General features: G+C 47.0%; 2 protein-coding genes across 3 annotated transcripts in view; both read left to right on the top strand.

Moving 5' to 3' along the window:
- Nucleotides 1–2,779, top strand: part of CORO1C (coronin 1C) — a 61,153-nt gene extending 58,374 nt beyond the window's left edge. Inside the window, exons 9-11 of the mRNA XM_081885204.1 lie at nucleotides 437–494; nucleotides 597–842; nucleotides 1,773–2,779. Of these exons, the coding sequence (XP_081741330.1) occupies nucleotides 437–494; nucleotides 597–842; nucleotides 1,773–1,892 (424 nt within the window). The 3' untranslated portion in view covers nucleotides 1,893–2,779. The remainder of the gene's footprint in view (nucleotides 1–436; nucleotides 495–596; nucleotides 843–1,772) is intronic.
- Nucleotides 2,780–9,210: 6,431 nt separating this feature from the next.
- On the top strand, nucleotides 9,211–15,252 carry SELPLG (selectin P ligand). 2 transcript variants are annotated; one of them, XM_081885202.1, is made up of 2 exons: nucleotides 9,211–9,316; nucleotides 11,768–15,252. In XM_081885202.1, the coding sequence occupies exons 1-2, from the start codon at nucleotides 9,226–9,228 to the stop codon at nucleotides 13,336–13,338; spliced, it is 1,662 nt and encodes a 553-aa protein (XP_081741328.1). In that variant the 5' UTR covers nucleotides 9,211–9,225; the 3' UTR covers nucleotides 13,339–15,252. The 2 variants fall into 2 exon arrangements, with proteins under 2 accessions (XP_081741328.1, XP_081741329.1); XM_081885203.1 differs by lacking the exon at nucleotides 9,211–9,316 and adding an exon at nucleotides 9,335–9,512.
- Nucleotides 15,253–16,318: the final 1,066 nt, after the last annotated feature.

Here is a 16,318-nt window from a genome sequence, read left to right as displayed (position 1 = left end):
CTGAAATGCATGTTGTGGCTTCCATATTTGGGAAGAAAAATCTACCCAACCTCTGGATTTTCTTAACAATGGAAAGTCCTTTTGATTCAGCTGCTCTTTTGAGGTCCTTTAGAGGCCTAGAGAGGAAGAAAATTGGGCCATGCCTTAGCTTTGAGTTGACTTTTAAAAAGGACAAGGAATCAGTAGCTGCCGGTCACACTGGCTATATATTCCCTCCAGCGTGGGAGGCAGTGTGCCTCTGAAGGCTAAAGGGAAGAGTGCTTGTGGCTTCCCACAGGCATCTGTCTGGTTGGTCAGACAGGATATTGATCTTAGAGGGGCCAGACTCAGAGCCAGATGAGCGCCGCAACCCCATAATCCCCTTTGACTGGACTTAACCGTGCAGGGGTCCTTTACCTTTACCTCTACCTCTACATGTGCCTCTTTTCTTTCAAAGGTTCTTCAAACTGCATGAGCGAAAGTGCGAGCCCATTATCATGACTGTCCCTCGGAAGGTGAGTCTTTGTGTTGTTTCAGATATGTGAGCGTCTTGTAGGACTTTTCACAGCACAGTTACCGATGTGGCCGTTGTATCTTCCCCCGCCTCCCTTTTGCAGTCTGACCTTTTCCAGGATGATCTCTATCCTGACACGGCTGGTCCAGAGGCTTCCCTGGAAGCGGAGGAGTGGTTTGATGGAAAGAATGCCGACCCCGTCCTTATCTCATTGAAGCACGGATACATTCCTGGCAAAAACAGGGATCTCAAGGTGGTCAAGAAGAACATACTAGACAACAAGCTGGCAGCAAATAAGAAAAGCGATCTCATCAGTGCCCCCAAAAAAGCAGCGGACACCTCAAACACCGTGAGTAAAAAAATAACTTCTTAGTTTTCAGTGTATGGAGTCTGAAATACAGTGGTGCCCCACAAGACGAATGCCTTGCAAGACGGAAAACCCGCTAGACGAAAGGGTTTTCCGTTTTGGAGGCGCTTCGCAAAACGAATTTCCGTATGGGCTTGCTTCGCAAGACGAAAATGTCTTGCGAGTTCCTGCGGGTTTTTTCCCCTCCCCCCTTTTTCTAAGCAGCTAAGCCGCTTATCAGCTGATCCGCTAAGCTGATAAGCCGCTAAAAGCCGCTAAACCGCTAAGCTGTCAATGGGCTTGCTTCGCAAGACGAAAAAACCGCTATACGAAGAGCCTCACGGAACGGATTAATTTCGTCTTGCGAGGCACCACTGTAGACTCATTTCCCCACTTGCATTAGATTATTGAGAAATTTGGAGCAGGAATTGCCTCTCCAGGCTCGCTCAGCATGCCCTGCTGGCTTGGCCTTCCTGTGGAATGCAGGTTTACATAAGCAGGCTTCTTTATTGTGGTGGGCACTTAAAAGCAGAAGCGGCCTTTGGGGCAAAACCCAGCTCCCTGCCCCTTCCCTTGTTTAGTGGAGAGCCCATTCTGGGCATGGACCAGATTCCAGGTTCAGTTAGTGGCAGAGGATGGGAAAGACCTCTGCCTGAGACATTGGGCAGCCACTGCCAGTCAGAGCAGGCAGTCTAAGGCTAGATAGTGCAATGGTCCAGCCTGGAATATGGCAGCTTCCTTTGCTCTGTGCTGAAACCTCTGCTTCTTCTCATGGGGTTAGATCAATGTTCTTGCAATCCAGCCTTCTTGCTGTGTGAACAAATTGCATGTGTTGGTAGTGTTCCACTCTATTTCTACGTGGGATTTCTTCCTCCCATTATTATTCTAGTATTCACTGTTTTCCATTTCTGTCTCTCTTTCTCACTGTTGTAGCAAAACGAAGCCAAATTGGATGAAATTTTGAAAGAGCTCAAATCTCTAAAAGGCACCATCACCCACCAAGACGAGCGCATTTCCAAGTTAGAACAGCAGATGGCGAAGATTGCAGTCTGAGAGCCCAGCAGCTGGGGGACCGGGGAGGGAAGGAAGGAAGCAGAACTCAAGCTGTGAGCCAACTGCAGGATGGGGGCTGGGGGGAGTCACTGCCATTTGGGGGGGCGTTCATTTCCCAAAGCTGCCCCCGCACGACCACCTTGGGCGCTTCCCAGTCAAGACTTTCTCCTCCCAAATTCACAAGCGCCAGCTGAAGCCAATTTGAAGCCAAACCTTTTTAGTGATTTTGTTTTTAATTTCCTGATGTTCTTGGTGACTGTGTGGCCATTTCAAAACTGCTGCTGTTGTGACCTGTTTCCTCTCATTGATCTGAAAGCCAATCATTCCACCTCTCCAGTGAGGAGCCAATCTGTCAGACTTCCTAGGATTCAGGACCAAAATTACGTTTGTTTTTTTAAAAAAAATCCTTTTAGAAATTCTTTTTTTAAAAAAAACTTTAAAGTCATGATTTCCCCCTTTTTTATTTTGCAGTATTTTTGCATTTTTAATCTAAAGGAACATTGCTTTGTGTGTATATGTGCCATTCAGAGAACAAAGGAATTTTGTGTAAGCCTTTTAATCTTTGAAGAGTTGAAGTGGTGGGTCCACTGCCATGTCTGAAAGATCCAACCTTGAAAATAATTTCAGCTCTCTTACAAATGCATCCCAAACCCCTGATATCCATTCTTCTCCCCTCCCCTCCATACCATCATGAATGCTTTTTCCAGGGCTGAGTATTGAAGTCTGTGTTGCCATTATTCAAACTTACATTGTGCTTCTGGTTTAATCTTAATAGTGTCAAAACCTGGCATGTCATGGTGGTTGCTAATTTTGGGTCCAGGTTTCCCTTCCAATATTTGTTCTATTTATCATCTATATATAAAGTTTTAAGAATGACAGACAACCAACCATTAAGTTGTGCAAGCAGCTGAGTTGCTCTCTGGGAATATTCTCTGCTCTTCTTTCCATCCTCTGTGTCTAGAACTTTCATAGTTGGGTCCTGCCAGGGTTTCCTCGTTCTTGCCACTAAGGTCTTCTGAAATGAATTGTGTGTGTTTTTAAGTACAGTATCTACCCTGTCCCTTGAGGATTTTCAGTCCAAATTTGATTGTCCCAGGACACCCCCTTGATCTCGGTGGTGCAGGGCAACCACTCCTTGATTGTCACAGTGCCTTGGAGGCAGACAGGGAGTCGGTCTGAGCAGCTCAGTCAATGCCTGGGAAGAGCATTGGACTGGAGGACCCAGCCCCTAACCCCCCTCCCCCCAATTGCATGTTCAAACCTCTCAGAACAAGAATGTTGTGGTCTGGGGAAGATATTTCATGCCTGGGGTGGGAAATTATGCCACGGGGGACAGCGGAGTTAACTCTCGCTGCAAATGTGCTGTTGGGGCGATGGATGTGCGTTGTTGAACAGGATCAGGTGGTCAGATGTGTGTGAAAGAAGCACCAGGGCAATTGTGGCAAATACTGAGTCGGTGGGAGTCTGTAGTTGAGGCAGTTCTGAGGTAAGTGGATGTTTGGGGTGTTTTGCGCTCGGTGGCTGGTGAGGAGGTGTGAATTTTCAGAAGGAATAAGGGAACTCGCTCCCCGGCCCAAGGGTTATTACCTTGTCCGCCTGTAAATGTTGCTTCAGTCTTATATCCTGGAGACCTTTTTGTTTTTAAATTGGTGAGGAGGAGAGATGAGCTTTTTCTTTCCGAACGCCAGGTGTCCTCCCAGTTTCCTACTTCCCTCTGCCCACAGCAGCGCTGGCTTTCCTGGGTGCGCTTTTCTCTCCTTTTATTTCTGAAGGGAGGGGCGTGAGAAGGGCCTCCTTGGATGTGTAGCTTGTTTTTATTTAAAGGATCTGGTGATGCCTAACCAGGCTCAGAAGGAGTCAGTGCCTGCAGCTTCTTGCGAGCTGTGACATTCCCCCCACGAGACCCAGCAAAAGGTATTCAAGAGATGCGCTCTTATAGAGTGTCCAAAGTGTTCTGTCCAAATAGTTGCTTCCAATTTCAGAGATTAAAAAAAACCATTGATTACAAAAACCCAAACCGTGTTGCGTTCTGTGGTTGTCTTTTATTTTCCTCCGAAAGAGCCCAAGCGTGGGCTTCACCCCACAAGTCATGCTGGAAGTAGACATTATGGCTCCTGCAGGGCTAACACAGAACACCAGAAGAGCCCCACTGGATCAGACCACGTCCATCATCCTGTTCGCCAGAAGCCTCTAGGAAGCTCACAAGCAGAACATGAGGGGAGCAGCCTTCTCTCACTCACAACCCACAGCAACTAGCATGAAGGGATAGACTTCCTCTGAACCTGGAGGTTCCATCTTTCTACCAGGCCTTAGTGCTCTGATGGTGTTTCCTGCTTGGCAGGGGGTTGGACTCGATGGCCCTTGTGGTCTCTTCCAACTCTATGATTCTATGATTCTAGCCTAAGACAAGCTCCCTCATGCTGCCTCTTCCAGCAACATTGGACAAAGCCATTGTACTGTGTGCAGCCTTCACATTCCGGTCCTGAGCTTCTGTGGGGGTGTAGAAACTTGGAAATAAAAAGTCCACATTTTGTACTTGGAAATTACCAGAGGTAAAGGGAGGTGGTTGCTTTCAGTTTGCAGTCGTGTGTGCTCCATAACCCTCAGCGTTTGGTCCCAAATTCACAGAACCAGTCACTGGGCATTGGGAAAGGTGGTGCTTGGTTTAGAACTGGGTTGTGGAGCCTGAGACCCGCTGTGTGTGGACAGGCCACATCTCCCGCCATCTCTGCCTGTGGCTCATGTGGGGAGCCTGAGAGCATTTGGAAGGCCACAGGTGGCATAGCCCTGGTTGTCAAGGTCCGTAACTCAGGCAATCAATCTTGGAATTACAGAAGTGTGGCAATTAGGGTCTCAACTGGGCCAAACATCATCGAACCCATAAAAACCTGTTGCCTCTTCTCTAGAAAACAAGCACTACAGAGCAGAACACAGCATGATTTGGCTATTGATTTGTTTAAAGAACGTTCATCTCTATCTTCCAGCAGAAAAAGTTTCACACAGCAGCTTGTGAATCGCACACAAAAGCCACATTCTCTCGACAGGCAAACTGCTGACCATTTCAGAGGGAGCCACCAGTATGGCACTGCCCTGAGAGCAAGAGATATGGGGGCTGGCCCAGGAGTGAGATCCCTCCCACCCCCCACATCTGTCGCATCATCTATTTGCATAAATAAGACAGGAAGTGGCATCAAAAGAGCTTGTGAAATAAATTCCTGTAAGTCCTACAGAAGATGCCTCCCTGAAAAACAGTGGCTGTGGAAATGCAAGAGCAGAGGGGGATGACGCATTGCTATTGGGGAACAATGTCTTCCTCATTGTCTATTAAACAATCAGGCCTGGTGAGTTTACCAATCATAACGTGTACTAGGGCTGGGTGATAGCAGCTTTTCAATGTTGTGGTATATCACCAGCCAAGCATTACAATCTGGCGATACACCGCAATGTTGAAAAAACAAGCTGCATGGACCTCAGCCTGCCAGGCGCTGGGTGAAATTGCTGCAGCTCTCACCGCAGGAGCTGAGGCGGTTTCACCCCATGCCAAGCAGGCTGGGACAAGGCAGCTTGTTTGTCCCCATTTCCTGCAGAGCCATCCCCGGTGCTTTCCCCGCTTGCGCAGGAGCCAGGGCCGGGGATCCCTTAGCTCAGGGGTGGCGAACCTTTTAGAGATCAAGTGCCAAGACCGCAACCCAAAACCCACTTATGTATTGCAAAGTGCCAACACAGCAAATTAACATGGAATTTACAGCAAAATCTTGACCCCGCAGGTTAGGGAACTGAGGGGACATTTTGTGGGGTGCTGTGAAATGGTGAGTTTTGATGAACAAACCTTGGAGGAGAAACCTTGCAAAGTTGACCTGAATAGTGAAATCGCCCAGGTGGGGCTTTAGCTTGGGAAGTAGGTGTGTGATGCATCATCTGGAGTAGTCTCAGGTGAGGGTCAGATGCCTCGTAAAGCCCAAAGTTTATAACAGGCCTTCGTCCTGGGGACCGCGGTGGGGGGTGGGGGTGGGAGCAGCTGCCCACTTTGCCACCCCCCAGTAATGGCCCTGCTGGGGCAATTGTGACCGTGCCCACCCTGGCGCGTGCACCATAGGTTTGCCACCACTGCTTTAGCTGCTTGGCTGAGTGGAGTGGCAGCCACACACTCCTCAGCCCAGCAGCTTAAAGATGCAGAGGAAGGAAGAAGGTGTATCAGCACCTTGCCAGCGCAGCTTTTTCCTCCCTCTGCGAGTGGGATGGCGGCTTCACTGGGCAATATATCGCTTGTGAAATTGCCACTGCTCCTGAGTCCCTCTGCTAGCAGCGCCGCTGGAAGAAGTCTACCTAAGATAAGGTATACCCAAAGGGTACCTCTATTAGAATTGTCCATTAGTCATTATGTCCATTAATTTCAGCAGGCTAATGTTGGGCACTACCCGATGTGCTAAAATTTTAGGTACACCAAAGCAATATTGAAATATGCTCATCAAGACAATGAAAGCAAGTAGCCAATCAAAAGTAATAAATGAATAGCAAAGAACCTACCCACATGATACTGACATAAAAACCTTTCATGAACTCCATATAAAAGATCGAAAGTTCAATATCCTCCCTTCTCTCTCCCCATCTCTCTTCTCCAACCTCATCTTGTCCGTAACATTAGTGTCTCACATCAAATATAACTGATCTGTAGAAAGGACTCTATGCATTGAAAGCAGAGACACTGTATGTACTTTTGTTACCCAAGAAAATCTTTAATAAAAACAATTTAAAACAACAAAAAGCAGACACAAGCAGCAATCCATGTGTGGAAGTTGCTTTTATTAAGGTGGAAAGCTATGTCCTCCTGCACAGTGAGGTCCGCAGGTGTCAATTAACATCAAGTTTGCAGCAGCAATCCTGCAACTTAACGGTTGCGTATGAAACCCAGCCAAGAGAGGCTCTCCCTGGTCCAACAGAAGCCCTCTCTGCCCAGAGGTGGGGCTTCAGCCCCTACTGTGCCCAATTAAATGCCTTTGCCAATCGCAAAGTATTGGAAGACACAAGATTTGCCCACCTTGGAAGAATGGCAGATGCAATTGATAGACTACATGGAATTGGCAGAATTGGACTGGCAGAATCCGAGACATGGGAGAAGAACAAACAGAAGAAGAATGGAAGAAATTTAAAGATTATCTGCAAAAACATTGTAAATTATTTGAATGTTAAAGTGATGCAGGATAGTGAGACAATGTGGCATTAGTGACAAAGCTGAAAGGAATGTGTAAAGATGATTTATGAGTAACAAGTAAAGAAACACAGTTAAATTAATCAAATGATGGGGGATTAGAAGATAAGTGGACAGCAGTGGGAATGGTTAATTTAAAAGAAATTAAGAAATATTAAAATTAGTCAAAATAGAGGAAGAATTTGCTGAAACTAAATTGGAAATTTGAATACAGATAAGGGAGATGTGAGGAAGTCAGGAAAGTAAGTTATATGAAATTAAGAGTTGAACTTAAATATTTTTGTCTGGTTTTTGTGTTTTTTATCGTTTATTGTTTGTTGTTGTGTTATTTTGTCTTGTTTGTTATTATAAATCTGTTGAAATCTTAATAAAAATCTTTTTTTTAAAAAAAAAATGCCTTTGCCAAGCTGCCTCCCTTCAGGAGTTTTAGTTTAGAGAAGAAGCAAGTAAGAGGTGATGTGGAAAAAGTTTATAAAATGCCGCCTGGCACAGAGAAAGTGGAGAGAGAAGAGTTTTTCTCCCTCTCTCATGACAGTAGAACTCTCTGGAGCATCCGATGAAGCTGAATGCTGAAAGATTTGGGACACATAAAATGAAGTCCTCCTTCACGCGGCACAAAGGGAAACTATGGAGCTCCCCCAGGAGGCAGAGATGACCACCAATTTGGATGTCTTTAAAAAGGGATTTGATGACTTCATGGTGGAGGAGAGGGCTATCAATGGCTACCAGCCATGAAGGCTTTTCTCTGCCTCCCCAGTTGAGGCAGCCAGGCTTCTGAATCCCAGTTGCTGAAGCAGCAGCAGGAGACAGTTGCTTTTGTGCTGCTTGCGACTTTCCCACAGGGAATCGGGTGAGAACAGGATGCTGGACTGGAGGGTCCCCTGGCCTGATCCAGCAGGTGCTTACATTCTGGGATTCTAATAAGAGGACTGGGCCTTGCTGCGCTTCCAGCCCTCATGTGGACATAACCCTGGTCTGCCACGAACCACTGCAGCACCCTGGCCAGTCGAGCAAAAGACAAAGTATAGGGAGCTCCTTGGGTGAGACTTGTTGCGCAAGTGTAGGGAGTTTCGTGACAGCATTTCATGCAACACTACAGAAAGCCCTCATGCCTGAAGACAGAGGGCTGTATCCAAGGTTAAGCCTCCTCAGAACAGATCTGTTGAAATAAAAGGGCATAAATAACTTTGGTCTGTTCATTTGAGTGGGCCTACTCTGAGTAAAAGTTAGTTGGAAACACCCTCCAAGATATACTATGTCACAGCCCAAGTGAGACTGACTAATGGTCTTCTACCAGAGTTTCCAACTTTTCCAGATTTCTTTCTTTGAATTGCAGGAGATAAACTTTCTTTTTGGAGCAGATATATGTCAGCTGGATCAATTTCACCTGGCTGCACATGACACCAGCCCCCATGGGAAGACCTGCCTTGGGGTGCCACCAAGTAAACTCTCATTGGGCTGCCTCGTCCCTGCTGGGATACTGCCGGGACGATCAGGGTCTCCCATGGAACAGCATCAGTCAGTCAGCGACACGAGCCTCAGAGACGTTCCAAGACCCGGGCACGCTCTGTCATCAGAGTGTGCAAAGCACCTCACAGTAGAAGAGGCGCAAAGAGAGATGTGCAAGCAAAACATACAGCATTTTATACAGCATAGCTCAGGAACATAAGAAAACATGTCTGCTTGCCTCCGTGTCCAGCAAAGCAGCAGTAACACAAAAGCAACCTACAAGGGAAGTTCCCAGCAGACAGTGCTGGACGTAAACAGGCATGTGATACACAGCAGTCATGCCTGACCCTTTTAAGGTGGAAGGGAATGGTATCCTAACAGTCCCTAGTAGATTTCCCTTTGAAGTTGGAAATGAGCGGAAGGGACATCACTTGGTGGTGGAACAATCACAGGCCAATTTTCATATTAAAACAAATAAGTAAATGTAAATGAGTCCTGAATTGTCCCCTTCCTCCCTTTCTCTTGAGGAGGCAAACGCAGAAGGTCCTTAAAGAAAAGCCCGGCATCCGGAGGCCTGGTCTTCTTCAAGGTCCCCAGGCAGAGCAAATGTAGGGCCCATAGCCCCACCTCCCGCTGTTGCACACTGCCCCCCCCCATAGAAGAGGAAGCAGCATCATGTGTGTTCTCCAAAACCACCACAACGCTTCCGATTTCGCCTCTTTCTCGTACTGCCTCACGGAAGGTTTCCTGTTTTGCCCCACAGCAGGTAAGACAAATGGATGTGTGCGCATGGAAGTGGGCGGATGCTTTTCTCTTTTTTGGAGCCTGAAGCCACAGACATTTGCCAAGTTCGGTCCCTTTCGCACCCAGTGCATGTCCTGTCTGTGCAACTGCCGTCTCCCCTGGCTCTGTGGACTAAGGAAGCTGCCTCCCTCTCTTCACTGGACTGTTTTGCATTCGGGGTATGTATATTTTGGGGTGGGGTGATGAAGTTGTATTTGGGGGTCACAAGAAAGAGGGTGGCCCAAAGCTGAACTGCGGAGCAGCTTGTTTTGAGGAGATGTCCAAACCCAGAGGGACCAGGAAGTGCCGCACTCAGAGATTCAGCCTCCGGGCTGACAGTAACTCATATGGTCTACTCTTTGACTTTCCCCTGGACAATGCTTGATCTTAAAGATTAACAAAACAGAACAAAATCCCACTGGCAGAGTTTGAGTGCATTTCAACAGTAGACTGACAGAAAGTAAAATTAACTTTATCTAGATGTGTATAATAGGGTGAAATGAAATAAAAGTAGCATAGAATAAAATAAAATGGGCAGCAACATCTTCAAACTTATAGACATGTCATAAATTCCAAAGAGGAGAATTACAGAAAGTCTCTGAGGTCAGTTGCTGGTGAGTTTTGCTTGCTGCAACAACTTGGCCACACTGAAGGTTATAGATGCATTTTCACTTGAAAGCAGTAAAATGACATCAAAAGCATCTTATTCTCCTGGCATATTTGATAAAATGGGTTCAATGAAGATTATGTATAGATTTCAGTAGAAAGAGCCGTACAAGAGGACACAAGTCGCCAGTTTGACCTCTCCAGGGGGACGCTTGAGTTCATGGAAGGGGATTTCTAAGTAAACCCAATTTAAATGCACGGAGCAGAATTTATTGACATTCATCCTTGTCTGCCTGCTTCTTCCCCTCCTCCACCAGCCTTGGTGTCAATTCAAGATTGCAGGGGGTCCCTGAGGGCAGGCAGGCAGGCTCCTCACACATCTTCTTCATGCAGGAGGAGTGCGATACGATAATCTTTATTGTCATTGTCCCATACAGAACGAAATTGAAAAAATCTACATCAGACATTCACTGTACATTGGACATAAGTAATTTATTTCCCAATCTGGCCTCCCTTAACCTTAAAAAACCATAAACAACCACCACCCAGCAACCATTTCACTTAGGGCTGGGCTCAGTTGCAAGAGAAAATACATAAGCATTTGTGGTTTGCTTGCTGCCCTTCCTGAAAGCGCTTTAGTGTGTATTAATTGACACAGGAAATGGGCAAGAGACTGCTCTGCTTCTAGGCATGCACAAACTTTCATTCCTGCTTTGGGCATCCCAGCTAATTCAGGTGCTACAAAGCCTCATGGCATCTCAAAGCCTAACAGATTTGCAGTGGCAGCAACTCATGATGTGCTTGCATTTAAGCTTGTGTTGCAGAGTGGCTGCAGCCCATGCGCTGGCAAACTCGAGGCTGGATTGCTACAATATGCTCTATGTGGTGCTGCCCTTGGGGCAGGTGCAGATTGCAGTGGCCAGACTGCAGATGGGGGCACCTGGCCTGCAACACGTGATGCCACGCTGAGAAGAGTTTGCATGGGCGACATGATGGAAACATCTTAATTGTCTGAAGCGAAATGATTAAGAGAATTGAAAAATGCCCCCCACTTATGCTGTTCTCTCCAGAGAGACTTGCCTGACCCTGAATCTACTGCTGGTTGGCACTGGGCACCAGGGGCCATTCATTTCCTTAATTTTAACCCTTTCAGTCCTTTAATAATGTTAGTGTTATGTTCTGAAGTTCTCACCCTGGGCCAGCAGGGGGATACTGTAGATAGTTATGCAAATGAAGGATCGAAACGTAACGTTCAGTGATTGGATAGTTCTGTATGCAAATGAAGGATCTAAAAGTGACGTTCAGTAATTGGATAGTTTTAGAAAATGGCAACAGTTGCATTGTTCTGGAGCTCTATATAAGCAGGCTGGCTGAGCTCCTCAGCCTAGTTCTGTTCTGGCATCTGAATAAAGAAGAGCTGTTTAAAGAATCGCTGTGCCGTCTGACATGTTCGCCCACAACTTAACAGTTAGGATTGATGCTTGCTCTTCCCCTCGGCTCTTGTGAGTCGGCTGCCATGTATTGATATCAGATCTCCCCCCCCCCCACCTCTACTTTCTCCCAGGATAGGGCAGAAGGGGGGGTTATTAAATGTTACAAACAAATTAAAAAGTAGCCAAGACAGACAATGCTCTGCCTGAACCTTTAGAAGAGGGACAAAGACCCCTCAATAACAGCCCCAAATGGCACCCCTGTTGCCCCCAATACTTAACCAAGAGTCTCTTGTGGCAGCCATTTTGAGATGTAAGGTGGAGGGAGGTGGGGGGGGTTGAGACTTGTGGACAAATATTAATATGTGTATTGGGCTCCCTTTCTCCACCCACCCCAGGTAAAATGGCTCCCTTCTGGCTCTCCCTCTGGATGGTTCTCTGGAGTCTCCTCACAGCTGGCAGTTTCAGGCTCCCAACCTTAGGACTCCTTATGCAAGATGGCGCTGCTGTTGAGGATGTGGAGTCATACAACCTCCCTGCCAACGCAGGCTCTCAGTTCGCTTCCCCAGGACAGTGGGTGTGGAAGAGAGCAGGAGATGATGGCCAGGAATCCCCTCAGTTACCTTGCGGAAAGAAGGATGGTAGCTGTAAGAACTCTCCTGCGGCCCCTGCAGAACAAGCCAGGAAAAGTCTCACAGTCACAGAGGCTGCAGCAGAGAGTTCTACATCTCCTGGGGAAAATTACAGTGGTGCCACTGCTGAAGTGCCTACTAATGCCACAACAACTCTAGATACATTTGGGAAAGTATCCACAGAAGTTGGCACCACCAAAGAAGTAACCCATTTAAGTACCACAAAGAGTTCTCGTGCTCCAGGGCCCCGTGTCCGCCGTCTTGCTCTCACAGTGGGCAAAACTGTATCACAATCTATGCCTAGTGAGACAGAAAAGGTTGCTACTGCCCTCCAAGAAACAACGATGGTTTTAGGGGTCCCTGAGAAACCGCTGGTTGGAGCAACAAGCTCTCAGTCCATGGTGGTCAGTTCAGATGTTTCCACAGCGAAATTGAGGCAAGCTGTTGGCACAACCAAGCCTTCCTTCATAGCAAAGGGAAAGGTGAAATTTCCTCACTCAACAGCCAAGCCAAGCCCCACCACCGATTGGCCATTGTTGGATGATGTGACAAGCTCTCAGTCCATGGTGGCCAAATCAGATGTTTCCACAGTGACGTTGAGGCAAGCTGTTGGCACAACCAGGCCTTCCTTCATAGCAAAGGGAAAGGTGAAATTTCCTCACTCAACAGCCAAGCCAAGCCCCACCACCGACTGGCCATTGTTGGATGACGTGACAAGCTCTCAGTCCATGGTGGTCAGTTCAGATGTTTCCACAGCGAAGTTGAGGCAAGCCGTTGGCACAGCCAAGCCTTCCTTCATAGCAAAGGGAAAGGTGAAATTTCCTCACTCGACTGAGAAGCCAAGCCCCACCACCGATTGGCCATTGTTGGATGATGTGACAAGTTCTCAGTCCATGGTGGCCAGTTCAGATGTTTCCACAGCGAAGTTGAGGCAAACCGTTGGCACAACCAGGCCTTCCTTCATAGCAAAGGTTACTATCTCAGCCACCATCACCACCACCAAGGAGAAGCCCCGCTCAGTGACATCTCTCAATGGCACCACCATCTTGGTAGGGAAGTGTTTACTGTGGATCTTCATCCTGGCCCTCATTGCTGGCATTTTCATAGTGGCCACTGGTGTCTTCGCGACCATGCTCTGGCGCCAGAAACGGGCCTACAAAATGAATGATCGCAACCACACAGAGATGGTGTGCATCTCATCCCTGCTAGCTGCTGAAGAAGCAGAGGAGGCCAGAGGGAGGCACCCCAGGGTGAAAAGGGTAAAGATGCTTGGGGAGAATGGATCAGAGGTGGATATGGACAACTTGACTCTGAACAGCTTCTTGCCGGAGCATTAATATGGTTCTCTGGTTCTTTCTAGAAACTCCTCACGTTCACCAGAGTTGTGTTTTACAATGTGAAGCACTTTCATGCCAGATCTACTCCATCCAGAACTATCTTTAAAATATATGTTGTCCTACACTCACGACACATCTCTCAGTGGTGAGCAGTTCAACAGTTGAAGCACTTAGCAAAGTCTAGTTTCTTTTGAAGGAGACCACTGTCCGGAATTTCCCTGACACATCAGGGATTTGTCTGTAGAAAGTAGCGGAATTTTAAAAAATTGGTTGGCAACCCATATGGGAAGTGGGGTTGGCAATAAAAAGAAGATGCCCATTTTCACTTTTTGTAACATGGCAGCCCTAATTTACAACGATGTGGTGGCACGGATTTTGCACTCACACAGAAAACCAAGACCGCTCCTCTCAAAGCAGATCTCCAGGGAGACTGCCAGTTGCCTAGCAGAGCCCAAAACGTGACTTTTTATTTCTCTGACTCAAAACTGCCAGTTACATTTAAACAGGTGAGGAAAGTTCTGTCCCCCTCCTCTAATTTACATTTTTCTCTTCAGAAGATGATCTATATCCAGAAACAACAGGGCCAGCCCCAGACATTATCTTGCCTGAGAGAAAGGAGCCGCTGCCAACCTCCTTATTCCCCAAACAGCAGCAAGAGGAGCAGAGAATTTAATCTTAGTCTCACCTGGGCAAGGAGGCCACATCCTCTGCCACACCTGAAAGGAGCTAGTTGGGGCAGGAGAGCAGGCTGTGGGGCACACTGTGTCCCCACCAACATCTCTCACTGCCTGAGCTGCTTCTTCACCTGGCCCAAAGAAGCCACGAACAAATTATTGACTTCCCCCGGCAACCTATCACTTGCAGTTTACCTAAGAAAAGGATGTGCCAGGCAGGATAAGGGTTCTGAGCTGCCACCTGTCTAAGTCATGCACTTTGATGAACAAGTACTATTTTCTTTTGTTTCAGGTTTGCTAGTCATAGGGCGGGGGGGGGGGTTAGAGGATGCTGGGCTCCCACTGCTGACCATTTGATTCAGTCACCCATCTGATATAGGAAGATTTCTGCAGACATTTAGCCCACCCCCAACTTTCATGTCCACATTTTTTAAACCATGCTGCTACAAACACACAATTTGTTTTTTACTAAACCAAAAATGTTAGGATTATCAACAAGCACAAATAATGTGGGATTGCAGACAAGGAAATAAACAGTGCAAATACTGTTTGCACTTGGAAAAGATTTGAAGCCGTTTCCAATCAGCGCATGTCCTGCAGGAGCAATCCTGTGAGTTTTCATTTCACAAATGTGTGTCTTCTGCAAACCTCTCTGACTGCTGTATGGCATTCTTAGGGACAGTCTAATCCTGGGGCACCCAAGCCAAGCACCCATGACGCACAGCTGAAATCAGATGTATATCCCCCTGGGGAGGGCTGCTCCCTCCATGTGATTCACCCACCGCAGGCTGAAATGTGAGTGAGCTCTAACTGCCGATAAACAGCAGCATGCCAAAGGATTGTGCTAAGAAGCACTATTTGGCAGAGAGGGGATCAAGCAGAGAGAATTTGCCAGCCATGCCAGACTATGGGTTTTGCTCTCCCTCTTGCCCTTACTGGAGAGAAGGAGCCACGGCCCCCTTGGCTCCCCACAGATGGACTACTTTGATCTTGTGAAGTTTCAGCTGTAAATCTGGGAGTGAAACATACAGGAAGGCAAGGATAGTGTCACATTAATGAAATCTAGAGAAAGCTAAGTCAGTTTATTTCCTGTGGTGTTTTTGGTGTGTTTGCAACCTACTATTTCTTTGGACTTCTTGAATGAATTTTGAATGTGTTTGGGGTCTGGATGTGGGTCCTAAAGATAATGTGTATTTCAAATGATGAAATATATTGAAATACAGAAGTGGCTCTAAGTTCATGCATAAGGCATTTTGGTTTTTTGGTATTCTCAATATTGGGGGTTCCTTTCCTTTCTAAGTTCACATTTCCTGAGGCATGCTTTAGAAATGCCTGCAGATGAGAGATCCAAAATTAGAAAATACATCCTTTAATAAAATGCCGTCAGGATGCACCGTCTGTCTGGCCAAATATATTGTTACAAAAGTCAGGTGCTTGCCCCTCTCTCTGCCAAGCGGTGTCAAGAGCCCAGGGGTCCCAGGCACCGCCACAGGGTCTGTGTCCCTTTGGAAAATAGAAAAGGCGGCGACTATCTGGCTTTAAGAAATATGATTTATTCACCTATCTACACCTTCAGTCTGCATGGAGAGAGTCCAGATCTTACGACATGGTCGTTGCAAGAGGCAGCAACGTAGGCAACCTGCAGCTAGCACCCTCCAAAGATGGATCTCAGCTCTTCTCTCTCCTTCTTCTTCCAAGAAACTCCTTGCCCTCTGTCCATACCCCAGGGCAGGAAGAAAGACGTTCTCTTGCACGGAATGGCTCTCTATGGTTCCCTTAATGGCCCTGGCTTGGGCAGGCTACCCAGGAATTCTGCTGCAATTTATATTTCTCCCCATCCCATCCCTAATTATCACAATCCTAGAATTCATTAATTTCTAGGGTTTGGCGTACCCCCCCAAAAAACTATACCACATATATATACAATCTGGATCCTATTCTGGAGTTCATGGGTGTCAAAGACCGCAGTGTGCTAGAACGGGGTAGGCAATCTAAAGCCCGGGGGCCAAATCTGGCCCAATTGCCTTCTCAATCTGGCCAGCGGATGGTCCGGGAATCAGCATGCTTTTACATGAGTAGAATGTGTGCTTTTATTTAAAATGCATCTCTGGATTATTTGTGGGGCACAGGAATTCTTTCATTTCCCCCCAAAAAATATAGTCCAGCCCACCACATGGTCTGAGGGACGGTGGACAAGCCCACGGCTGAAAAAGGTTGCTGACCTCTGTGCTAGAAACTAAAATCTGTTAAAAAAACAAAAACGACACCCCCCATTGCTCAGGAGTTAAAGATACAAGTCTAGAGAA

The sequence above is a fragment of the Podarcis melisellensis genome, assembly GCF_964234715.1.
Source record: "Podarcis melisellensis genome assembly, chromosome: 13".
Taxonomy (NCBI): Eukaryota; Metazoa; Chordata; class Lepidosauria; order Squamata; family Lacertidae; genus Podarcis; species Podarcis melisellensis.
This window is presented reverse-complemented; position numbering and strand designations above follow the sequence as displayed.

What these genes read in the sequence shown, in the direction of transcription:
- SELPLG (XM_081885202.1), top strand. Translation starts at nt 9,226, where the DNA reads ATGTGTGTTCTCCAAAACCACCACAACGCTTCCGATTTCGCCTCTTTC. An exon ending in CCTGTTTTGCCCCACAGCAG is followed by an intron (nt 9,317 to 11,767) that starts GTAAGACAAATG and finishes CACCCACCCCAG; the next exon opens with GTAAAATGGCTCCCTTCTGG.